The sequence below is a fragment of the Pelmatolapia mariae genome, linkage group LG5, assembly GCF_036321145.2.
Source record: "Pelmatolapia mariae isolate MD_Pm_ZW linkage group LG5, Pm_UMD_F_2, whole genome shotgun sequence".
Taxonomy (NCBI): domain Eukaryota; kingdom Metazoa; phylum Chordata; class Actinopteri; order Cichliformes; family Cichlidae; genus Pelmatolapia; species Pelmatolapia mariae.
In genome coordinates this window covers 29,088,960-29,109,176 of record NC_086231.1, presented here as the reverse complement: position 1 = coordinate 29,109,176, position 20,217 = coordinate 29,088,960, and the positions used below count along the sequence as shown (strand labels likewise).

At 41.2% G+C, this 20,217-nt stretch overlaps 1 protein-coding gene across 1 annotated transcript in view; it reads right to left on the bottom strand.

The window, feature by feature from the left end:
- dnah1 (dynein, axonemal, heavy chain 1) overlaps positions 1-20,217 on the bottom strand; it is a 30,187-nt gene that overhangs the window by 1,439 nt on the left and 8,531 nt on the right. The window contains exons 18-75 of the mRNA XM_063475015.1: positions 19,832-19,987; positions 19,537-19,735; positions 19,168-19,421; positions 18,724-18,936; positions 18,472-18,636; positions 18,252-18,373; positions 17,913-18,018; positions 17,660-17,839; positions 17,442-17,582; positions 17,157-17,320; positions 16,926-17,039; positions 16,666-16,854; positions 16,469-16,574; positions 16,209-16,322; positions 15,965-16,114; positions 15,426-15,512; positions 15,132-15,318; positions 14,966-15,057; positions 14,736-14,890; positions 14,476-14,653; positions 14,192-14,386; positions 13,974-14,093; positions 13,736-13,894; positions 13,513-13,611; positions 13,287-13,427; positions 13,016-13,176; positions 12,757-12,914; positions 12,346-12,519; positions 11,767-11,945; positions 11,231-11,461; positions 10,855-11,051; positions 10,541-10,676; positions 10,176-10,384; positions 9,926-10,097; positions 9,077-9,268; positions 8,863-8,973; positions 8,514-8,699; positions 8,213-8,404; positions 7,922-8,089; positions 7,626-7,817; positions 7,233-7,364; positions 6,951-7,076; positions 6,635-6,754; positions 5,872-6,021; positions 5,613-5,773; positions 5,200-5,425; positions 4,854-5,049; positions 4,564-4,715; positions 4,282-4,478; positions 4,023-4,167; positions 3,742-3,900; positions 3,085-3,216; positions 2,775-2,949; positions 2,457-2,632; positions 2,043-2,219; positions 1,253-1,423; positions 939-1,069; positions 201-345 (exon numbers count right to left, since the gene is read on the bottom strand). Coding sequence (XP_063331085.1) covers positions 201-345; positions 939-1,069; positions 1,253-1,423; positions 2,043-2,219; positions 2,457-2,632; positions 2,775-2,949; positions 3,085-3,216; positions 3,742-3,900; positions 4,023-4,167; positions 4,282-4,478; positions 4,564-4,715; positions 4,854-5,049; positions 5,200-5,425; positions 5,613-5,773; positions 5,872-6,021; positions 6,635-6,754; positions 6,951-7,076; positions 7,233-7,364; positions 7,626-7,817; positions 7,922-8,089; positions 8,213-8,404; positions 8,514-8,699; positions 8,863-8,973; positions 9,077-9,268; positions 9,926-10,097; positions 10,176-10,384; positions 10,541-10,676; positions 10,855-11,051; positions 11,231-11,461; positions 11,767-11,945; positions 12,346-12,519; positions 12,757-12,914; positions 13,016-13,176; positions 13,287-13,427; positions 13,513-13,611; positions 13,736-13,894; positions 13,974-14,093; positions 14,192-14,386; positions 14,476-14,653; positions 14,736-14,890; positions 14,966-15,057; positions 15,132-15,318; positions 15,426-15,512; positions 15,965-16,114; positions 16,209-16,322; positions 16,469-16,574; positions 16,666-16,854; positions 16,926-17,039; positions 17,157-17,320; positions 17,442-17,582; positions 17,660-17,839; positions 17,913-18,018; positions 18,252-18,373; positions 18,472-18,636; positions 18,724-18,936; positions 19,168-19,421; positions 19,537-19,735; positions 19,832-19,987 — 9,315 coding nt within the window. The remainder of the gene's footprint in view (positions 1-200; positions 346-938; positions 1,070-1,252; positions 1,424-2,042; positions 2,220-2,456; positions 2,633-2,774; positions 2,950-3,084; positions 3,217-3,741; positions 3,901-4,022; positions 4,168-4,281; positions 4,479-4,563; positions 4,716-4,853; positions 5,050-5,199; positions 5,426-5,612; positions 5,774-5,871; positions 6,022-6,634; positions 6,755-6,950; positions 7,077-7,232; positions 7,365-7,625; positions 7,818-7,921; positions 8,090-8,212; positions 8,405-8,513; positions 8,700-8,862; positions 8,974-9,076; positions 9,269-9,925; positions 10,098-10,175; positions 10,385-10,540; positions 10,677-10,854; positions 11,052-11,230; positions 11,462-11,766; positions 11,946-12,345; positions 12,520-12,756; positions 12,915-13,015; positions 13,177-13,286; positions 13,428-13,512; positions 13,612-13,735; positions 13,895-13,973; positions 14,094-14,191; positions 14,387-14,475; positions 14,654-14,735; positions 14,891-14,965; positions 15,058-15,131; positions 15,319-15,425; positions 15,513-15,964; positions 16,115-16,208; positions 16,323-16,468; positions 16,575-16,665; positions 16,855-16,925; positions 17,040-17,156; positions 17,321-17,441; positions 17,583-17,659; positions 17,840-17,912; positions 18,019-18,251; positions 18,374-18,471; positions 18,637-18,723; positions 18,937-19,167; positions 19,422-19,536; positions 19,736-19,831; positions 19,988-20,217) is intronic.

Sequence of the window (20,217 nt, the reverse complement as noted above, 5' to 3'; positions counted from 1 at the left end):
CACCAAAAGTTTATTTGATTTTCTGCTCAGTGAAATGGCATTTCAAATATTCAAGTCACAAGTGTGCACAATCTAGTGATACAAAAATTTGAAGAAAAAAAAAAAGGATAACAACAGAGAGAAAAAAAAGAATACATTCACATGTGCAGCCCCTGCTACAAAGTGAGTCACATGTAAAGTAACAGCTGTGTGTGCCTTGCCTTGGCTTTCCACATATCAGGCACTGCATTGTTGAATAAGCTGCGGGCCATAAGCTCGAGCGCTGATGACATCACCACTGAACCTTTCAAAGCCTTCACAATATCTCTGAGACTCAGAGAGATGACCTCCAGCAGCTTGTTATATCTGAAAGATAAAAAAAAAAACATAATTACAAGTTACTAAAGCACTAATAACCACATGCCCACAGTTTGAGTAAAACGCAATTTTCAGGGCATGACATACCAGAAATCTACTAATATGTGTGAGGTAATGAGACACTCCCAGATCAGGTTGATTAATGTGCAAAAATTTCTTTTTGTGCATAGCTCCACAAAACCAGATAAGCATTCACCTTGCAGAGGGATGATGAAATGACCCTGTATGTTTCATTCCTCCTCAGATTTCTTCATGATAACAAAAAACCTTCACTTAATCGACAAAATATTTCTACTCTATATATAAAAAAAAAAAGTTTGTTGATCAATACGAATGACTCAGGAGATACTAAGTCGGATTCTGGGACCTTCAGCCTCCAGACTCACTCTGGACAAATTTCTGACGCCAGCTACATCAGCTCATACACAAGTATGATTACATAGTTATTGATATCTAGTTGAGTGGTGTTTCTTTTAAAACCCTTTTTGCCATTCCACTCTGCTCTTATAATGAAGATCAGAGTGGAATGACATTTTTTTTAACCATGTAATTAATTGTTTAATAGTACAGCCTAATGTTACCTGATGACCTCCTGGATGAGCACAGTGTTCATGGACTCCTCATAGAGCACCGGGTATTTTTCCATCACTTCTTCAACGTCAAAAGGAGGAGGGATCTTTTCAACGATGCCTGCCACTATCTCCTCCACTATCTGTAGCACAGAAAGAAACACAGATCACAGACAGCACATCACATGCCCCGCACCTCTCAAACTCTATTTAATTACAAAGCAATCAATAACAATTAGTGCTACATTGAATTATTAAGCAATCAATAACATGATGCTAGTAGTAATAATAAAGACATCTAAAGACAAATGAATCTGTATCGGTACCTCCTCAAGAGTTTTGCCCCCAGCAGATGTAGCTCGGGGCTGGAGACGAACCACAGCGTCTAACAAGGCAAAGGCCTCATTCTGAGCAAAGCTGATGTTAGCGTTGTCATGGAGACCAAAGATCTCAGGTGTGTCATTGATGGGCAAACCACGAATGTATGCCAAATAACCCTAGGGTCACAATTGCCATGACAGCAAGTCAGTCAAGCAGTCAGTGTTTGACATAATCAGAGTTAACATTTTACAGCATTTTTAACAAAATGTCTTGATTGGACTGCATTTTTTGTCTAAGCTTAAATCACAGGCTTTCAGGCTTTTCTGCAATCTGTGTTACTGCAGGCAAATACTCACAGCCTCTCTTGTTATATTTCCTTGTTTGTGAATGGCAGCAAGAAGAGAGAAAACAGTTTCTATTGTTGTGAACTTGTTAAAGAACAAACTCACACAAAGGGAAACACACTGTGGCATTGCAGCACAGTAACTCCTGTGATAGTTTAACTTCTCTGAGCTGTGGAAACTTTTGTTCTCTATGACTGATTTATATTTGATGGCTGTGTGACTCATGGTGTTTTACATGACTGATGTTTCCCCCCAGGCTTGGCTAACTCAGCCTTACTTCCAAAAAATGCATATAGCATGACTCTTTTCTGCTTTTTAAAAAAACATATGCCCCTATTTAAGTTTGATAAGGCACACACTTGCCTTTTATACTTTGCTTGTCTCACAATCAATAGCCTGTTATAAACTCAAAATTATGTATAGTAAACAGAGAGTTCTGAGTTTATCTAACCTTGATATCCAGTTTTGTGTCTATTTGCCGGTAGACTCCAGATGCAGAGTAGACATGATCACTACTGAGAACAGCAGGACAATAGAAGTCCTCCAGCACACTGAGCAGACATCGTCTGTCCCAGTCATCTGTCACACGGCCACCATAATTTATCTCCCCTGCAGTGTATTTTAGAACCTGGACAGGTGGAGGACAGCAATGGGAGACAGACAAATGAACATGCTCGGCACAGGCAGATGCACACACATAATCTCTACCGAAAACCAGAACACAGGTGTCTTTCCTAGATGGCCTGTGTTTCTGCTTATAGCTTATACATCAACTATCTGTAAGAAACAGTATGTATAAGTAGGAGCAATTTGAAACATCATCTTCAAATAGGTAATGAAACAGAGACAGAAGTGTTGCCTCCACCTTGTATGGGATGTCCTGGTACTCATCCAGGAACATTTTGAGCTGGCTGATACAGATGTTCAGGTCGCCATCAGTGAACTCATAGGGAATGTTGAAGCCCAAAGGGCCAAACTTTCGTCTCTCCAAAGCAATTCCATGGAACAGGCAGAGAGACAGCAGCAAAGACTTAAAGTCTGCTTTCTAGACAAGAAAGAAGAGGAGAGGAACCATCCATAGCAAATCTACGCACTGGTTTGAGAAGACTTTACTATATGCTGTCAAACCAAGCAGGAGCTAAATATGGGAAACCAATCAGAGACACTGAGAAGTACTTGAGACAGACCTTGGTGGAAGAGGAGAGAAAATCATTAGTGAGCCTCATGTAGGTTTTCTGTAGGTTGGCCTTGATGCCCCTTGGAGGTTCAATGGTCATCTTGGAACCATTCTGCAGAACAGACACCGGGAACTTATTGCTGGGAAGACTTGTGAGCCACAGGCGGAAGTTCTCGTGCACCTGTACAGGAAAAGAGACAGATTTTTCCCTTGGAATATAAAGGATGAAAAAGCTCTGTGTCCTTGGCTAGTCTAACATATACACACTGAGGATCTGTTTTGCTTCTGGTTTATATTTGTGTCCTCTTGTTGTCACCTTTAGTGGGTTGATGTTTTCAATAAGTCTCTCCAGGGTAGGCATCCAGCTGGGTGCCAGATGACAGTTCTGGAAAAAAACCCAGTGACCTCTTTCCATGGCATCGTGCATCAGACTCTCAGCCCAGGGGCCCTGAATCACACAAATGACAGCATTTCTGATAGGTTTAATCATTATTGGAGAAGCTGGTCTCATAAATAATATTTTGACTGTGGGCCTCAGTGCATCTCCCTACAGCTGAAAGGTTTTGGGCACTCAGTTGAATGCAGACAGAAATTGAGAAGGGGGGATACAAAAAGCCTGACACGAGCCAAGATTCTAATTCACGTTAGAGTAATGTGATGCTAATGTCTATTGAACGGCTAAAGTGTGCTGCTAGAAGAATGTTGCCAGCACGGTTTAAGGTTTTTGGACACTGAGTCTGCATTTATCATTCAATCTTCTTAAGCTCATTTATGGCCCCTGGAGTACATTGTCCTGGAATGGTCATAAATAGTGAAAACAATTAGCACAGAGGTGCTCTCATTCTCATTCTCACCAAGACAAACGACAGTGGCCTGGTTCAGTGAAAATGTGATTTACAGCAGATCCCTGTGAGTCAGAGAGTGCATGTGTGAGAGAGAGTGAGAATTCCCAGGCCCCCCTTCTAAAACTGACCTGGCCTTGGCCAAGAGAGATGGCGCTCATTTTCTTGGAGAACTGCATGACATCAGCAAATTTGTAGAGGTCAGCAGCAGGGTCGGTGCCAGGGGACAGAACAAAGATCAGGGGAGTGGAGGAAGATGACTCTGTGAAGACGACAGACAGGTCTGATGTCTGCAGAAAGATGGAAAGAGAAATAAGCCATAAATGATGTTATCACATACAGTGTCATAGTGTCATGTTACTGCACACAACTGAGATTTACTATGCATTTTAAGAAGGGAGAAGTACTTTACCTGAGGCTCTATGAAGCGCTGTCCTAACTCAGCAGCAACAAAGTCCTGCAGGCCTTGAATGAGGCAGTCAGCCCTTAGACAGCGCAGGACCAGCAGCTTCTGGAAAGAGTCCAGGATGACGTCCCACGCTCCTGGGAGGGGCTCCCTTTAGGCGATTATACAGACACAAGCACAGCTTGTTAGACACTCACAGCTTCTGCAACGTACAAATGAAGGTGCAAAGTGTGAATGTGTTAGCACAGTGTTTGGCTTTACATGCCTGTGAGGCTGGCTACTGTCAAAAATTTTCTTGAAGCCCTCCAGATGTTCAGGGAAGCTTTGCGCCAGGTTAGAAAATTTTTCCAGAGTGCTGAGGCCTAAAATGTCCTGCCAGGCACGTTCTGACAGCCAGCTTACTGCTGGGTTGGCCAGCTGTTGGACAGGCATTCCTCCAGACAACAGGTAGCGCCACTCGACCTGCCAAAAGGAGGCGACGCAGCTTCATCACATGTATTTAGGCTGCTTAAAGAAGATGACAGATCCCCTTCTTGCCGTTACTCACCATGTCAATCTTGTTGTCGTTCATCATGATGCGAGCGCACAGGAGAAAGGCAAACATCAGTTTGTGTTTCTCAAACAAGCTGCGACATATATTACCATACAGGCTGAAGGTGAAATATTCATTGATGTTCCAGATTCTCTCCTCCACTGTGTCTGTGTGAAACATGTCAAGAAAAAAGGTGCTACCATAACATTGTTCACATCTGGTTTTCATATATGTACATCATAAAGCAGTTCTTGTGATTTTGTTATCTTTACATATATAGTTCAGTGTATAATCTTGCTGACTACCTGCACTTCTAGAGTTGGCAATACCAGACAAAAAGATTCCCAGGAACCACTCCAGAGAGTACTGGTACATTGGGTCAACATTGGACAGATCTGACACGCAGAAGAAGAGGATCTGTGCACGCACAGCCACAGGGACATACTCCAGACGGGCGGCATCAATGTCCTTCTCCGTCTTTTCTGCTGCCTTCACTTTAGCCTGCCAGAAACCCAGAAATCGAAAACAGAGCAAATGTGGCTTAAAAGTTTAATGATGCATCACCAACATTTTATGAACTAGGGTGTAAAAAAATTATTTAAACACTTCCCCGATATATGATGTTAGACAAAAACTTTTCCACTGCCTGACCTTGATCTCTCCAGCTTTGATCTTCGAAGCCTCCAACACTCGGATGAGCTCCTCATTGTCCACAGGGTTGCCCTCTGTGGAGCTGAGTCGGAACAGTATCTCATCCTCAATTTCTTTCAGCTCCTGCTTCATCTTGGCATTGCTGGTGATTAGCTGGTTCTTTGCAACCTCCAAGTCTTGCTGCTCTTTAGCCACCACTATTCCCAACAACTGGTCTTGTAGACCACTGAATATAAATAGAATGCACAGTCCCACAAATTCAGACGGTATGAGTAAGTATCACTAACAGAAACAGGTTTGCAGGAGTCAGGACAATGTCCAAGCAATTACATTTTAACATCCTGCCAATCTTTTCAGTGATGGACTAAATAAATTATAATCACAGCAGATACTAAAATTAAAATGTGTGTTACCTGGGTGACAGGGTGAAGTTTATGAGTGTGACTTTGGCAGAAAACTCTGGAGAGTAGTGTGGGTTGGGCAGCTTGGTTGTGAGGTACATCTTGAAAGACTCGTGGTAGTCGATGAGTGAATCGCCCAGTTTCAGTAAAGTATGGCCTTGCTGCTTAAAAGTCTTAATAGGTGTGAGATAAACATAGTGGTGTGTTAGAAATGTGAATAACACTGAAATAAAAAGAACCATTTGTTTGCAGCAGGTGTGCGAGTAATCACCTGTTGTAACAGGACAGGTTCTAGAGCAGGATCTAGTTCTTCCCCCACATTCTCTAAGAGGCAGGGTTTACCGAAGCGGATTGCATTCTCAAGCCTGCGCAGGAAGTCCCGGTCACTGAGTTTCACAACCTCCAACCCACTGTCCCTTTCCTGGGTGACCATAGGAAACATTTATGAGTAAGCAGTAATTCAAAAAACTATTTAAGCATGTATGTGTTAATAATATGTCCAGAGTTTGTTACACATCACTGCAGGTACCTGTGATGTTGTTGTTGTTAACATATTAATTATGTGCACTAGAAACTTTATGATACCAACGCTTGATCACATAATTACATATCACATTCAAAAAAATAAAATAAAATAAAGGAACACTTTTTAATCAGAGTATATCAAGATAGTTAAACTTGATGTGGTCAGTTAAGTAGCAGTTGGGGTCATTAATCAGTTTCAGCTGCTTTGGTGTTAATGACACTAACAACAGGTACACTGGAGGGGCAATGAGGCAAAAACAGCAATAATTTTACAGGTAGAGGCCACTGACATCTTCCCCTTCTCATCTTTTCAGCCTTCTGTAGGTCGATAATTTTCATTTCCATCAAACAATGTGGCATCCTGTAATTCCTAACACAATCCCAAGTAAGTATCTGTATAGTTAAATGCATGTTAAAGTGTTCCTTTATCTTTTTTGCGCAGTGTATATCCAAATACTGCTCTTTTTCTTCTCTCAAGTTTTGACATAATCAGCACAGTTTGACTTCACCATGTTTTTGATCCATGTGTTTGCTTGTCCCTGAGGATCAATGAAGAGGGCCCAGCGCAAAGAGTACTGAGAAATCACACCATTCTCCACAGAAAGGTTATCCTTGGGCAAGCCTGCTATCTATAGGCACACAGAAATAAAAAATAACATTAACACAATAAAAAGTCAAATTAACCCAGAAAGGGTGAAAAAACAAAATAAGCCAATCCTATACGAAATCAAAGACAGAATTTGATAGCAAAGACAGTCTCATTTTACAGTAATCTGTCGTGATCGGCTTTTTATCCTGAAGGACAACAAATAAATTGCCTCCAACCTGCCAGGTGCGGATGTTCACTGGATCTCCCAGAGTGCTGACCAGGTTGGGTTCATCAGTGTGTGGAACACCCAGCTCTTTGAAACCTTTCAGCAATTCTTTAGCCATGGCTGCTCGGTACTCTCCCTAAAAAAAAAGAAAAAAACAAAAATAATCAACACACAAATTATGCTTCAGTGATAACTGCATATATATTGTATTGTGGAAGAGGACCAGATGGAGACATGCTAAAATGAGGAATATAGACAGATACAGTGCAACATTTTATTATGATAAACTTACAGTGAAGGGTCCCAAGTATGCAACATATCCTGCAGACAGAAGCATGTCACCGGCTACGTTACTGATCATGTAATCCAAATGTTGTACTGTCTCCTTCCAACGCACTTTTTCATCTGCCAATCCACCAATAAGCTGGAAAATATGAAAAAAGACTAACATTTAAGGACACATAGTAACTGGTACTGTAAATTTTTCTGCTTTCTGTTGTTTTTTTGGGGGGTGGGGGGGGGGTGGGGGGGTATTTTTTCATTTTTTATGTATATGTTCCAAACAGTTTAGTATATAGACTGAAACAATTGCATTACTATATAAGTTAATGTGTTGTTTCTAACTGCTTGATTTGGCCATGTGGGTTGTAGCTGTAATGCCAATTTTTTCTCCCGGGTGTCTGACCTTGTCTGCTCGGACGAGACGAGCCTCACACAGTTGATACTTGTTGTCCAGCTCGTCCTTCTTAGCTAGGCAGTCCTGGTACTTGGCCTGCAAAGTGGCAATCCCAGCTTCCACTCCTACCAGTTTCTCTTCAGCTTTATCCAGATTTCGCTGGGTTTCTGCTAAGTCCTCTTGGGCTGCCTGGAGAGCTATCTGCATGCAAATTCACACATTTACTGTTTTGATGACTCTGTTATCTGAAAGACATATTACTATATCTATTGTATGTCACACATAGATAATTAACACAGTTTTACCCTTTTAGGTTCCACAGCCTTCGCCACAAAGTTATATGCATGCATGGCTCGCACCCACTGGCAAATGGAAGTGCAAGCTTTGGAAATCTTGGCAATGGAAGCTGGCTGAAATTCCTCATTATCTATATATGGCTGGATTAAGCTGATCACATTCTCTGGGATGTTATCCTGCAGTATAGGAGGCAGAAAATGCTGCTTTTAATACACTGCAAACATCAAACACTGAAACTTGAAGCATAAACTCAAACCTGAGAAAGACAACAATAATGTTTTCATCAATACATGCTATACCTTATCATATTTGAAGAGACTTTCCAGAAACTTTCCAGGGTCCTGGAGCAGACCCTTCCCAGGCTCCCAGTAGTCATCAACCTTGGTGCCAGGTTTCTCCCCAGGTACCTTTTTGGGTTTGATGCCTTTCATAATGCACACTGCTTCAATAACCAGCTTTACACCTTGAGGAGGTCGCTGCATGGCTCGCACCTATATAAACCCCCAAACAAAAAACAACTAAAAAGATACTGATACTGTACATCTGCACATATCTGATATGTGAAAAATATCTTAGCCAGTCATTATCAAAATCCCTGACCTCAGTGACATCATTCTTGTTGAGTGACTTGAGGCTGGCCAGGGCAGCATCCAAGGCTGGCAGAGCTTCGTCTAAGTCTCTCTGAGCATCTGCTGCAATGGCTCCTGCAACACGGGCCTTCTCTGAAGCTTTTGCCTCCTCTTCTTGCACTGACCTACGGGTCTCCTCTGCAACCACTGTGTCTTTCTAGTAATGTAGAGTAAGAATTACCCTCAACATACACGTACAAAGCATACACACCCCATGTGAACATATGGAAAAATGCTGAACAAAAGAAACTGGTCCCAGATTTGGTTGCTCTAACTCTGACTGTATTGTGGTCAAGAAAACTACATTAATGTTTTCTTACTTTAATGGTCTCCATGGTAACTTTAGTGTCCTTAGCAGCCTCCTCCAAAAGAGGTCTCATAGTCTCCAGCTCCTCTTGCATTTTACTCACACCTTCAGCAGTGCTAAGAAGCTACAGGACCATCATATAACAGACATTTAACTAAGACTTCTCATTAAACGCATGAATTTAAACCGTGAACCATGAATTTTCTTGTTATTATGCAATGCCTTGCCTTCTCCAGACCAGTGTTCATGCGTTGTCGAGCACCAGACAGCTCTTGTTTTTTGCGTCTAATGAGATCTGAGAAGATTTTGAACAGTTCCAGGTAGCTTTTAGGTGTGACATAGTTGTGTCGAGATAGTTCAGCCACGTACTGTTCACTCTTCCTGGCCACCATCTGGTGAATCCTCACACACATTGTTGTCTACAAAAAAGAAATCAGTTAGGAAAAAAAATAGTCACTAGTGTAGTTATTTGTGTCACCTTACAAAATCAAAGGATAAAACTGTGTTGTAGAGACCTGGAAGCTGCTTTTAGTCCCCTACCCCTCAGCATAAAAGTTCCTGCTGCTGTAAATGCTATCCAAACTCCATGACTGTGTATATTAATGCATTTACTCTAAATCCAAACAGCAGAAGCAGAAATGCAGATTCTTGGCACAGCAAAACACAAACCCGTAACAGTTTAAGAGTCATTTTTCAGCTTACTGTACATTTTCCCTAACATTTTATCTCTTAGGTCTGAACAGTTTAGTGCATAGTTGCAAATAACGAAGGATTTTTAGAACAGAGCAGGATGCTTTTTTTAAAAAAAAACCTTATTTGACCCTTAATGTGAAAAATGAAAGCATAAAGACGGATGCTGACTATATAGGGAATATAAATGATCAATTAACCCATGAAAAAGAAAAGCATACAATGCTAACTCTCAAACTTAACACCAGTGGCAAATTGGCCTCATGTTTAAATGTGTGAAAGCTATCACCAAGGTTGCTACAATTCTTATTTTTATTACTTATACTTTGAACATAGTGCTTCCTGGCTTTGTCTACATGCATAGACACAAAATCCAGGATTCTCACCAGTCCCCTCATGGCAGTTGGGTTTGCTTCTACTTGAGGTATCTCATTAAGAAATGATGTGGCCACAGCCAGGAGAGCCTCCTCTGGCCAAGTGCTGAACCAGTCTATGGTACAACACGTCACCAGCGAAGGAAACTGCCTCAGTCGTGCACGAAACACCTCACCAATGGGACTGTAGTGGAAAAAATGAAGAATGGAAATATAAGCAGCAGGAAAGGGAGATTACACATTAAAACTCAGCGTTACTAACCTCATGCAGAGAACAGTGTGAATATTGGTGCGAACTCTCCTGATGTAGGCAGCCATGAGATTGGCTTTAGTTGGCTGGTGGCCCAGGTCTAGCACCACTGGCTTCATTCCCATCAGGATACGCTCCTGCTCATCTGATGCATACAGGTTGGGCACATCACCGCTATTCAAAATGCTGTTGATATCCTCCAGGAACAACTCACTCTTAATCTGGTGATTGGACATTTAACAGTTAACTTTTAACAGTGAGTTTAAAAATGGACTCGGGTTTTGCATAGGAAGTAAAAGTACATATCCACACATGTAGTTTCATCAGCTTATTATACAGTCAAGAATATGAGATGGTAAGAATGTGCGGCAGTATACCTGTGTGTCTACAAAGAGGAAGGTGATCTGCTGGTTCTGGAGGCCTGCCTTGAACATGATGTTTTTAATATCTTCTCTCCACTCAGTTTGGTCATAGTTCTTAGAGAGCTCAATCTGGAAACACTCATATTCTGATCTGAGTATGAACAAATGCTTTGTGAAAGCTGAGCCACAACATGATTGGAGCACATTCTCCATGTTTCTATAACAATTAAACTTTAATGTAAAATAAAAGCAACCAAAGGCTGATAGTTTTATGTTACTGAATCTACATCTCAAATACATCTCAGCTATAAGAATGATAGGAATCTTACATATAAGAGGCCAGCTTAGTGAGTGACTGGCGTCCACTGCCACCCACTCCAAGGAGCAGGGCATTGCCTAGGGGCTGCCGCAAGATCCGCCTGATACGACACACGTGCTCAATGGCATCCATAAAGAGCACCAGCTTCATCTTGGTCATGCTGATGTGATTGTAGTCTTCCATGTACTCCTCCATTACTTTTACCAACTAGACAATTTCATATAAAGAAAAGCAATATTAAAATCAGTTCTGCTGAAAGGACAAAAACACATTAATGAGGCCAACAGAAAAACATCCATGATTATAAATCAGCTGCTTGAAAAAGTGAAAAGAAAAAAAAAATCACCCACCGAAACAATTTTTAAGGCTGGAGTAACAGCGCTCACCTTCTCTTTGTCATCTATGAGTTTATAGCCTTTGTGGTCAGCTCTGGAATCCATGAAATCTCCGTACAAAACAGGATGGCAGGGGACAACCTCTTCAAAGCAGCAGTCAAATTCTTCAATGCAGTCTTTCAGGAGCCCGTTGAACCACTCTCTATCCTCATCACACACCAGGCGGTCCTGGAAAATCCGGCAGCTTTCGTGGTACCACAGCTGGAGTAGCTGTACTTTATCCTAAAATAAACAATCAAAAATAAACAAACAAAAAAGCTAACTTTGGACTTGGGATTTTAAAATAATCTCAGCAGTTGCCATTGAGTTATTAATGCTCCACTCATATCTGTCAGTCCTGTCGTCTGAGTTTTGCAGGTCGATCTTAAAGTGCTGTAATGTAATGACGTTACTTATTTCATTGGTTACAGTAAAGAGTAAAGTCATGTGACATTAGGAAACGAAAGGATAGACCTACAATGTATTCAACGTTATAAATATGACTATTTAATCATAACTACCAACATAACTAATCATGTCAGACTTGCCTCTATCATTCTAGCTTCAGCCATGAGGATGCCCTGAAAGACTTTGGATAGATCTCTGAGATTGAAAGTGTAATGGGATTTGGCTGGAGTTGGGAGCAGCTGGGAGGTAATGGTGGAGTAGACTCGGATAGTGGCATCTACAAGAGACTCATTCAGTGGCTGGATTGTTGGTACAGGTGCTGATAGGAAAAAAAGAGAGAGATAGAGAGACACACAGAGAAATAAAGAAAGGCATTAGATTGAAAGACTTTCACAAAGCATCGGTCCAAGTTTGTTTTTTTCCAAAATCCTCCATTTAACAATTGAGCTGTTTTACCTGACCATAATTCAAAAACACTTTGGTTCTTTTTGTATTAAAGAAACACAAGTATAAAACTGACTGAGTATTAAGCAACATTTCCATTTTCTGTATCCCTAAACTTACTGCCTGGTTCCTTTTTACTCATATTTCCATATGAAAGAGAACAAATAATGAGCCAGAAAGTTTTTAGGCTAATATCTATCCTGCATTCACTAACATAACATTAACATGTGGTCTTAAATTCAAACCCAGTGGTAGGACTCGGTAGTCCTGCTTACCCATCCAACTTCCTAGAATGGTAGAAAAAATGTTTTTCTTGCTGGCATCATCCAGTTCAGTAAAGGACAAGAAGTTGAAGTGGCGTGTGAAGCGCTGAGTTATCGGGTTTCGCCCTCCACCTGGGGGTCCCATGGCACAGGCAAAATTGATATCCACTAGTTGCCTGAAAGTCCCTGTGTACAAACAAAAAGAGAACCTCAATACTATGAACGCTTCATTTCTGATCCAAAATATTGAAATAAAAAACAAATTTTAGTGTTGGAACATGAACGATCAATGTTGTAAGAATGCCCTCAGATGGTAAAACCAGCCAATTAATACAAAATGAAGCTAAAAGGTTCAAATGTTTATACAGAAATATTCCTGGGAACAGTAAAAGTAAGAACATGAAATAGGCTGAAAGCTCTCACCTGTCTGAGTCTTGTCGTACCAGCCTCCGTGGTCCATCCACTGCCTCAGCAGTTCAATGGGAGGCTGAGCACCATAGGTCTCCAACATGGGCATGTTTAGGTCATCGATGAAAAAGACAAAGTACTTCCCTATTGGAGGTCCAAACACACCCTTCCACCTGACACACAAGCACATGCACCAATCAAAGGGCGAGGATCAGCGATATTGTTGCCTTACTGAAAATATCTCGTTGGTTTAATTTGGAACACATCTCGGTACCTTTTGTCTACTTTGCTGTCAATGAAATCTTGAGTCTGACTGGCTGAAGTGCGGGCAGAGAACATGAGGAAGTGTGTGATGTATTCAGCGGGCATGTTATTTAGCAACTTGTTTGACATGGTCAGGGTCTTTCCTGTGCCAGTTGGCCCAATACAGAGCACCTGGAAACACATGCGCATTAAACAGATTAAACTGTTTTAATCTTTTCAACAGTTTCAACTTTCCATTGAAAACCTTAAAAATTACTTTAATCATAGGAAGCTGCACTCACAGGTTTCTTGTTGGTTAAAAGCATATCCAACAGGAAAGACATTCTCACTGTGTCTGCAGTTGGAACAATAATGTCTGAAAAATTTGTTTCTGGGGTGATTACTACACTCTCTGCATACTTCATCCAGCTGACCCACTGGACCTATAGTACAGAAAAAAGGCTGACTCAGCAAAAAATGAATCGATAGTTTCATCTAACATTTATGTAAAAATTTCTGTTCTTTTACTTTTCCTCCCTCATCGTCATCGTCACCATCCTGATTCCTTATTCCATCATCAAGTCTGTAGTCATACACTGAGCCTTCTTCTGGAAAACACAAGTTGATCTGAAGGAGAAATACATTTACAATGTTGAAATAAACTGCTGTCAAGAATTATCCAGTGGACGTATATTATACTTAATATATATTCAATGTGTCTGGGATGCCAAAGCAAAGATGATAAGCTGACCCTCTCTTCTGCCATTTTGTTTCTGAGCCACGCACTGAAGCGCTGGCAGCTAGCTGCATCTCCTGTGGCTCCTACACTCCACACCAGACAGAAAAAGAACCAGGGCTCAATCAGCTCCTTTAGATGGTCCAATTTCGCTTGAGGTGGTGGCCTTTCACCCTAAACAATAATGAAAGACTTGTGAGGGAAGCATGAGTATTATAAGAGACATTCTGACACAGCCAAGATTGACACAAACCTCTTTAATATTGAAGGGAGTGAAAAAGCAGTCCATCATTTTAAGCAGACTACAGGTGAGGTTGCTGTCCAGAGATGCGATGACCTCCTTTACTGAAGTGCGGACAAATGTAATGGAGTCCTAAATAAAATACAGAGAATTAAATTGTTTTTATAAAGACTGTAACAGCCAGAAGCTTTAATATTGTACTGTCTCAGTTATGTTGACTACTCTTTTACCTGCAGAAACCTGTCAAACAGAGAGCTGAGCATCTCTTTGTATGGTTTCAGGGCTTTAGGAATCTGCCTCAGCCAGCACTCTGTGAAAGGGGTGAGTCCCAGAATACTTGGCTCCAAGTAGACCATACCACAGCGAGACACTGTAGCCGGAGATGCAACTGCCAGGTCCTGCACCTCAAACATCATGGTCATGACCTACTCGAGAAAGATGCAAAACAAAATTGGTGAAGAGATAACAGACTGACTGAAAACCCAAGGTTGGGAAAACGAAACCTTCATCTTACGTCGGTGAGCTTAATGATTTCGCCAGAGCTGAGACAAAGCTTTTTGTTGTCATCCAGGACAGTGTTCATGTTCTCAATCCACACAGCATCCACTGGCCCGTCAAACATGTACCACTTTTTCTTCTGGTCCATAGATGCTACGCCTTGGCGAATAAGACACGAGAGGATACCGTCTGTCCTACAGGGGTGGAAAAAAAGCCAAAATGTTGGTGCCTTTTTTTAAACTCCTCTATAAATCATGTCAGAAGGGGCATTCTTACCACTCATGTGTGAGCAGGTCATACTCTCCATAAAGTTGTCCCATGGTAATTGACTTTGGGTTGAGGACATATGTTTGAACAGCCTCGTAGACACCACCGCTCACAGAGGGCTGGTCCTTCAGAGCTGTTATTGCTGCACCTAGAATCTCATAACACTAAAATGAACAGTGTTTATTAAGATAAAGTAACACAAAAACATTAAACACAAGAACAACATGAAAATGACTCACTTTGGTTTTCCCTGATCCAGAAGGTCCCACCAACATCAGGCCATGTCTCACCACAGTGGTTTCATACAGCTGAATACACTTGTTAATATACCCTGGAATGATCACCAGTTCTGTTATTAACTCACTCAAAAATAAAGACAAAAGAAACACTTTTAGAAACACTGACCATCGACATCTTTGAGGTTCTTCGCAGTGCAGACATTACGAATGGACTCTTCCAGTGTGCCATAATTGATCGGCTCCTGTTTTATCTTGGGAAAAAGATCAGACACGATGCCACTGAAGAGCTTCAGGTCGTCCTGTAAAAACTTTGGTACATTGACATCTTGAATGGCCCGAAGACAAATCAGCTCCTACAGGACAGATTGTAAAATAATATCATTTTTAAATTTGCAATCAAAAGATTTTTCACAGCTCACAAATCTACTTCTAGATACACGCAAGAGAAAAATAATGGCACCTCGTTCATGTTAGGATTTTCCCTTTTTAGGTTTCCAGCAGCTGAGATCACAGTCTTAACAGCTCTCATACCAAAATCATAATGATCCTTCACAGAACAAAACACAAAGGTCACAGAGTTCAACTCTTTGTAACATTATGACTCTACACACAGTTTAATGTCTTATTTGCCAATTTTACAAAGTCAAAAACTAATAAAATTTAATAAATTTAAATAAAATTTCTGTTCAAACTGACCAGATTTATTGCAGTTTAGTTAGCTGTTCTCATCATTTAGTAAACAACAAAAACAACGTCAACATCAATATTAAAGTAAAACTACACAAACCACAAAAAATTACCAGAAAAAAGCAGAAAATTTGAAGACTCTCTACCAATGAGTGATAAAAATGCTCACTGGTAGAGAGTAGTGTGTCTCAACTCCCAACTGTGGCAGATTCTGTATAAAATACAATCGTTTCAGTTTTCTGCTGTAAATGACACTGGTGTTGCCATTTATAGCATCTATGAAGAGGTATGGAGAGTCCTCTGAGTTCATACCTGAGAGCTCAGCTGTTCAGAGGAGAGTTTGAAAGTTGTTGTGATCTTGTTGGAGAGAACTTTGGCATCACTGAAGCCAAATGAGTATAGGGAGATCTCAGCTATCATTGCATAGTTAGGGACCATCATGGCCACGGGACGAAACAGGGCCTGTGGAAGATGTGATCTCATTTTTTGAACCTCATCAGCTTATCCTCAGTGTTACAATGACACAATTAATTAAGTTCGAGTTATCATGTCAAACCTTGAGATTGTCAGGCAGTTCTGTGCGGCCAGCATAACCAGGATTCATAGTGATGAATACCGCGCAAGAGGGGACAAGAGGGATCTCTACCCCCTCAAACACAAACCTCTCTGCCTAAAAACATAACATACATAACATGCATAATTACCTTTTATAAAAAGAATTAGGTAATATATATGTATACATATTTAAGTGATACTTAAATCTGTAGCTGGTAGGTAGGGGTGTGAAAGTGTAAAAAAGTGCAATCAGCTTCTCACCCGTTGCTGCTGGGCCTTTTGTATAGTGGTGATCTGCTGCGCCACCACAGACAACACTTCAACATCAATTCGATTAAACTCATCAAAGCAGGCCCAGGCACCAGAGCTACAAAGTGTGAGCCAGATAAGGAATCACAAATGTATGGTGCTACCTTTTGTAACAGCTGAATCATTGTGTCATACCAACAAGCTGTTACCTGGCCAGTCCTTTGAGAAATTTGCCCATTGCAATAAAGTCCAGCTGATCAGAACAGTTGAAAACTACCGTCTGGATGGCCAGAGCCTTTCCAAGGTCTTTAGTTGTTTCTGTCTTTCCTGTGCCTGCTGGACCTGCGGGTGCCCCTCCAAACTTCAGATGCAGAGCTCCTGTCAGGGTCAAGTAGCATCTAAAAAAGCCAGATTAGTGTTCAAATTGGTGAATGATATTCAGTTAAAAACAGGGTGGAGTAACCTTTACCTGTCAGTGAGTGGAGTGATGACCAGCCGTCCAGAGTTACCAAGGTACTCGTAGCCATACAGAAATTCTGCATTCACTGCGCGGATGTACAAATCACCTTTTGCCCAGTAGTATCTACAAACAGCATCGCATAAATGTAACACTCCTTCTGCACCTACAATGTTTCACATTTACCCCATGAAGGAACTCCAAAGTTCAGAAGTAAAAACAACAGCAAAATAAGAAGGAAACCTTAGTTGGCTGATCCACTCAAAGTCATTGATGCTTGAGACCTCCTGCTCCACCATTTTGGCTGCTACATCTTTAGCATGGACTTCTATGACAATAAGGGCAGACAGCACAGCTCGCTGCATCTTGGAGAGCTGTCCTCGCACAAGCTTCACCAAGTCCCCCAACTTCACAAAAAAAGGTAGAATGTTAACAATGTTGTTAGACTCTCGTGTGAACAGTGTTCAGTGCAATGAGAGCAATAAAATGGCAATATTTTTGACTGGCTAGTCTAAATCACATCCACACCTGTGTCTGTAGTTGGGGATAAAGACGAGTGGCTAAGTTTCTCTGCTCCAAAGCGTCTGACACCTCAGCGGTCCATAAGACCTGACAGCCGGCTATCACCACTTGACCAGGCCATGATAACACCCACTCTACACGTGGTTGCTGAGAAAAGAAATCACATAGCATCTTATTGAAATGCCTATTACGTGTGAAAAACAATAAAAGTCAGGTTCATGTACCTCATGGTAGTCTTTGAGTGACCGGTCAATGTTATCTCTTAAAGTAGCTTTCATAGACTTCTCCACATCCTTCAGCCAGTCCTCCACATTACCAGTAGGACAAACTGGAAAGAACAGTTTTACCTGTTCCCCTTCTCCAGAGTACATGTGTGTGATCTGCAGGTCTGACTGAAACTGAAGCTAAGAAACAATAGAAATCTTAGCCATGTTTTGCACATGTTGTCTTAACATGTAATAGTGAGCCAAAGCAAACCTGTGCAATGTTCTCGAAGCATTTACGCAGGTGTGGCTGAACTGCAGTGGGATCTTTGGTTTGGGACAGAATCTCCAGGAGCTCATCATCTGACAGGAAGTAAAACCTACAAGCAAATATTTAGGGTGCATCAAACACAGTTACTTTGTTAAGTACACTCAAAATCTCAACTCTGCTCATTTATAACAGGAAAAGGCAGTTTTGAGGGGTTTCCTCACTGTTTGGGATGGCATGTGGAAAAAGGTGATTTACAAAAGCTCTTCACATAAAATTAAAAAAAAAATAATTAATTGAAAAAAGAAATCTTTTTAAAGCTGATCCATTTTGTCTGTGTCTTACCTGGGGAATAAACTTCGTTTTGTTTCCAAGTACTCACTGAGACCCTTCTGCACCTGTTCCAAAAGTCTGTTACAATTCTTAAGTTGCGTTAGTAGATGAGCATCTGGAAACAGATTGATCACCTAGAAACATTCACAAAAACAATCATATATAGTCCACAACAACTTGTGAACCACCAGTATTCTCTAGTTCCACACAGAACTCTAAGCCTCTCTCTGACCTTTTGATTATTAAAGGCACTTTTCATAATACTCCTCCAATTTTGCTCCATTTGCTGATATCTTTTTCCTTCTGTAGGCAGCTGCTGATTGATGTCATCAGAACTGAATATGGGTTCTAGGTACAGCCACGAACGCTGGCACATCAGCCACTCCTCCAGTACATCCTGTATACACCAAAAGAGGGCAGCAGCACAACATGAGAAACACAAATCACAAGACTTCCACAGCTGATAGGTGTCTGTGTTGTGCACCTGAGTCATTCTGAGCTTGCTCTCCCAGGTGTTGATTCGTGCCTCAAATGTTTTTTTGAAGGGTGACAAGGACATGCTCTGTGTCATGACAATGTGGTCATCGAGCAACTGAGACACTTCATCTGGGCTCGTTAAAATGTAAGTTCCTGTGTTCTTGTAGGGCAAAACATCAATGACTACTGCGGACCACTCTTTTTCCATCTTTTCCAGGGCCTGGGTGAAAAGGTATGGGATAAAAGAGGAAGCAGCATCGGTTTTAGCTAAAACAAATTCACACACTGACAGTGTACATAGCCAAAATGAGTAGAGTCCCTACTGCTTTAAAACAGCAGAAGCATCCCTATCTGAACTACATTTTGCCGAGGATAAAAAAAAGACACAACATTAAAATTTTTTACAAACACTATTGAAACAGTTTAATCAAGGATTCTTGTTCAGCAGCACCTGTTCAATAGAATATTCTTTCCCAGCCACCTCGGCCACTTGAGCTATGTCATCCACGTAGTTCTGTAGGCCAAGCTCCAGGCAGTGAGACAAGGTCAAGTTGGCTTTAGGCATGACTTTAATTTGAGCGCGTTCTGAAAGCATCTCCCAGTGGCGGCTCTTCATCCCTGGGTTCCTTAGTCCCTGAATTAGAGGGATGTAAGGACGGAAGTCCTCAATCTTGCTGAGAATTAGATTTGCCACCATTTGGCAGTCTAGAGTTGTGTAAGACACCAAGAAAAGCCCATTAAAAAACAACAATGTCAGTCATATTTTGAAATGGAAGACACAGCTTTGTGAAATTTAAATGGTAATACATGTGTCACCTACCAGGAATGTCGTTGAACTGTTTAATACATTTGTGGATGGTCTTATAGGCTTCAGTGACAATGTGCTCAACCTGCTCAGGATCAATAGAAGACAGTGGGTCACAGAACCAGCTTTCACTCCAGCGTAGCCAATCAGAGGTGGTGGTCCATAAATCTCTATAAGGCTGGAAGTCTTTTACAAGCTTCTGCACACGGTCATACTGTAATAAACATTAACGCCCATGATAAATAGATACTCTTTAGTTTTTGAATTAATCACACAAAAATCATTTAACCTGAGCCACTGTTTTACTTACATTTGTGACTGTCATGCCGAACAAGCGTTCCCTGTTGTTGGAAGTTTGGGCCAGAGTTTGGCACTCCTTAAGTTGCTTGCTTCTCTGCCTGACCTCGTTGGCCATCTCATGGGCATGATCAATGCCTCCATGGCTCGCAAACCTAGCAACAATCATCTAGAAACATACAGTGACTACTTTAGAACCATGCAACATCAGTATAATTAGGAACTCTGTCATATAGTGGACACATGCGCTGCTCTAAGTGTCTGCTTAATAAAGCAAAAAACAATTCAAATCAGTTTTATCTACATAGCACCAATTCACAACAAGAGTTGCTCCAGGGCACTTTATTTTGTAAGGTAAAGACCCTACAAAAATACAGACAAAACTCCAACAAACAGATG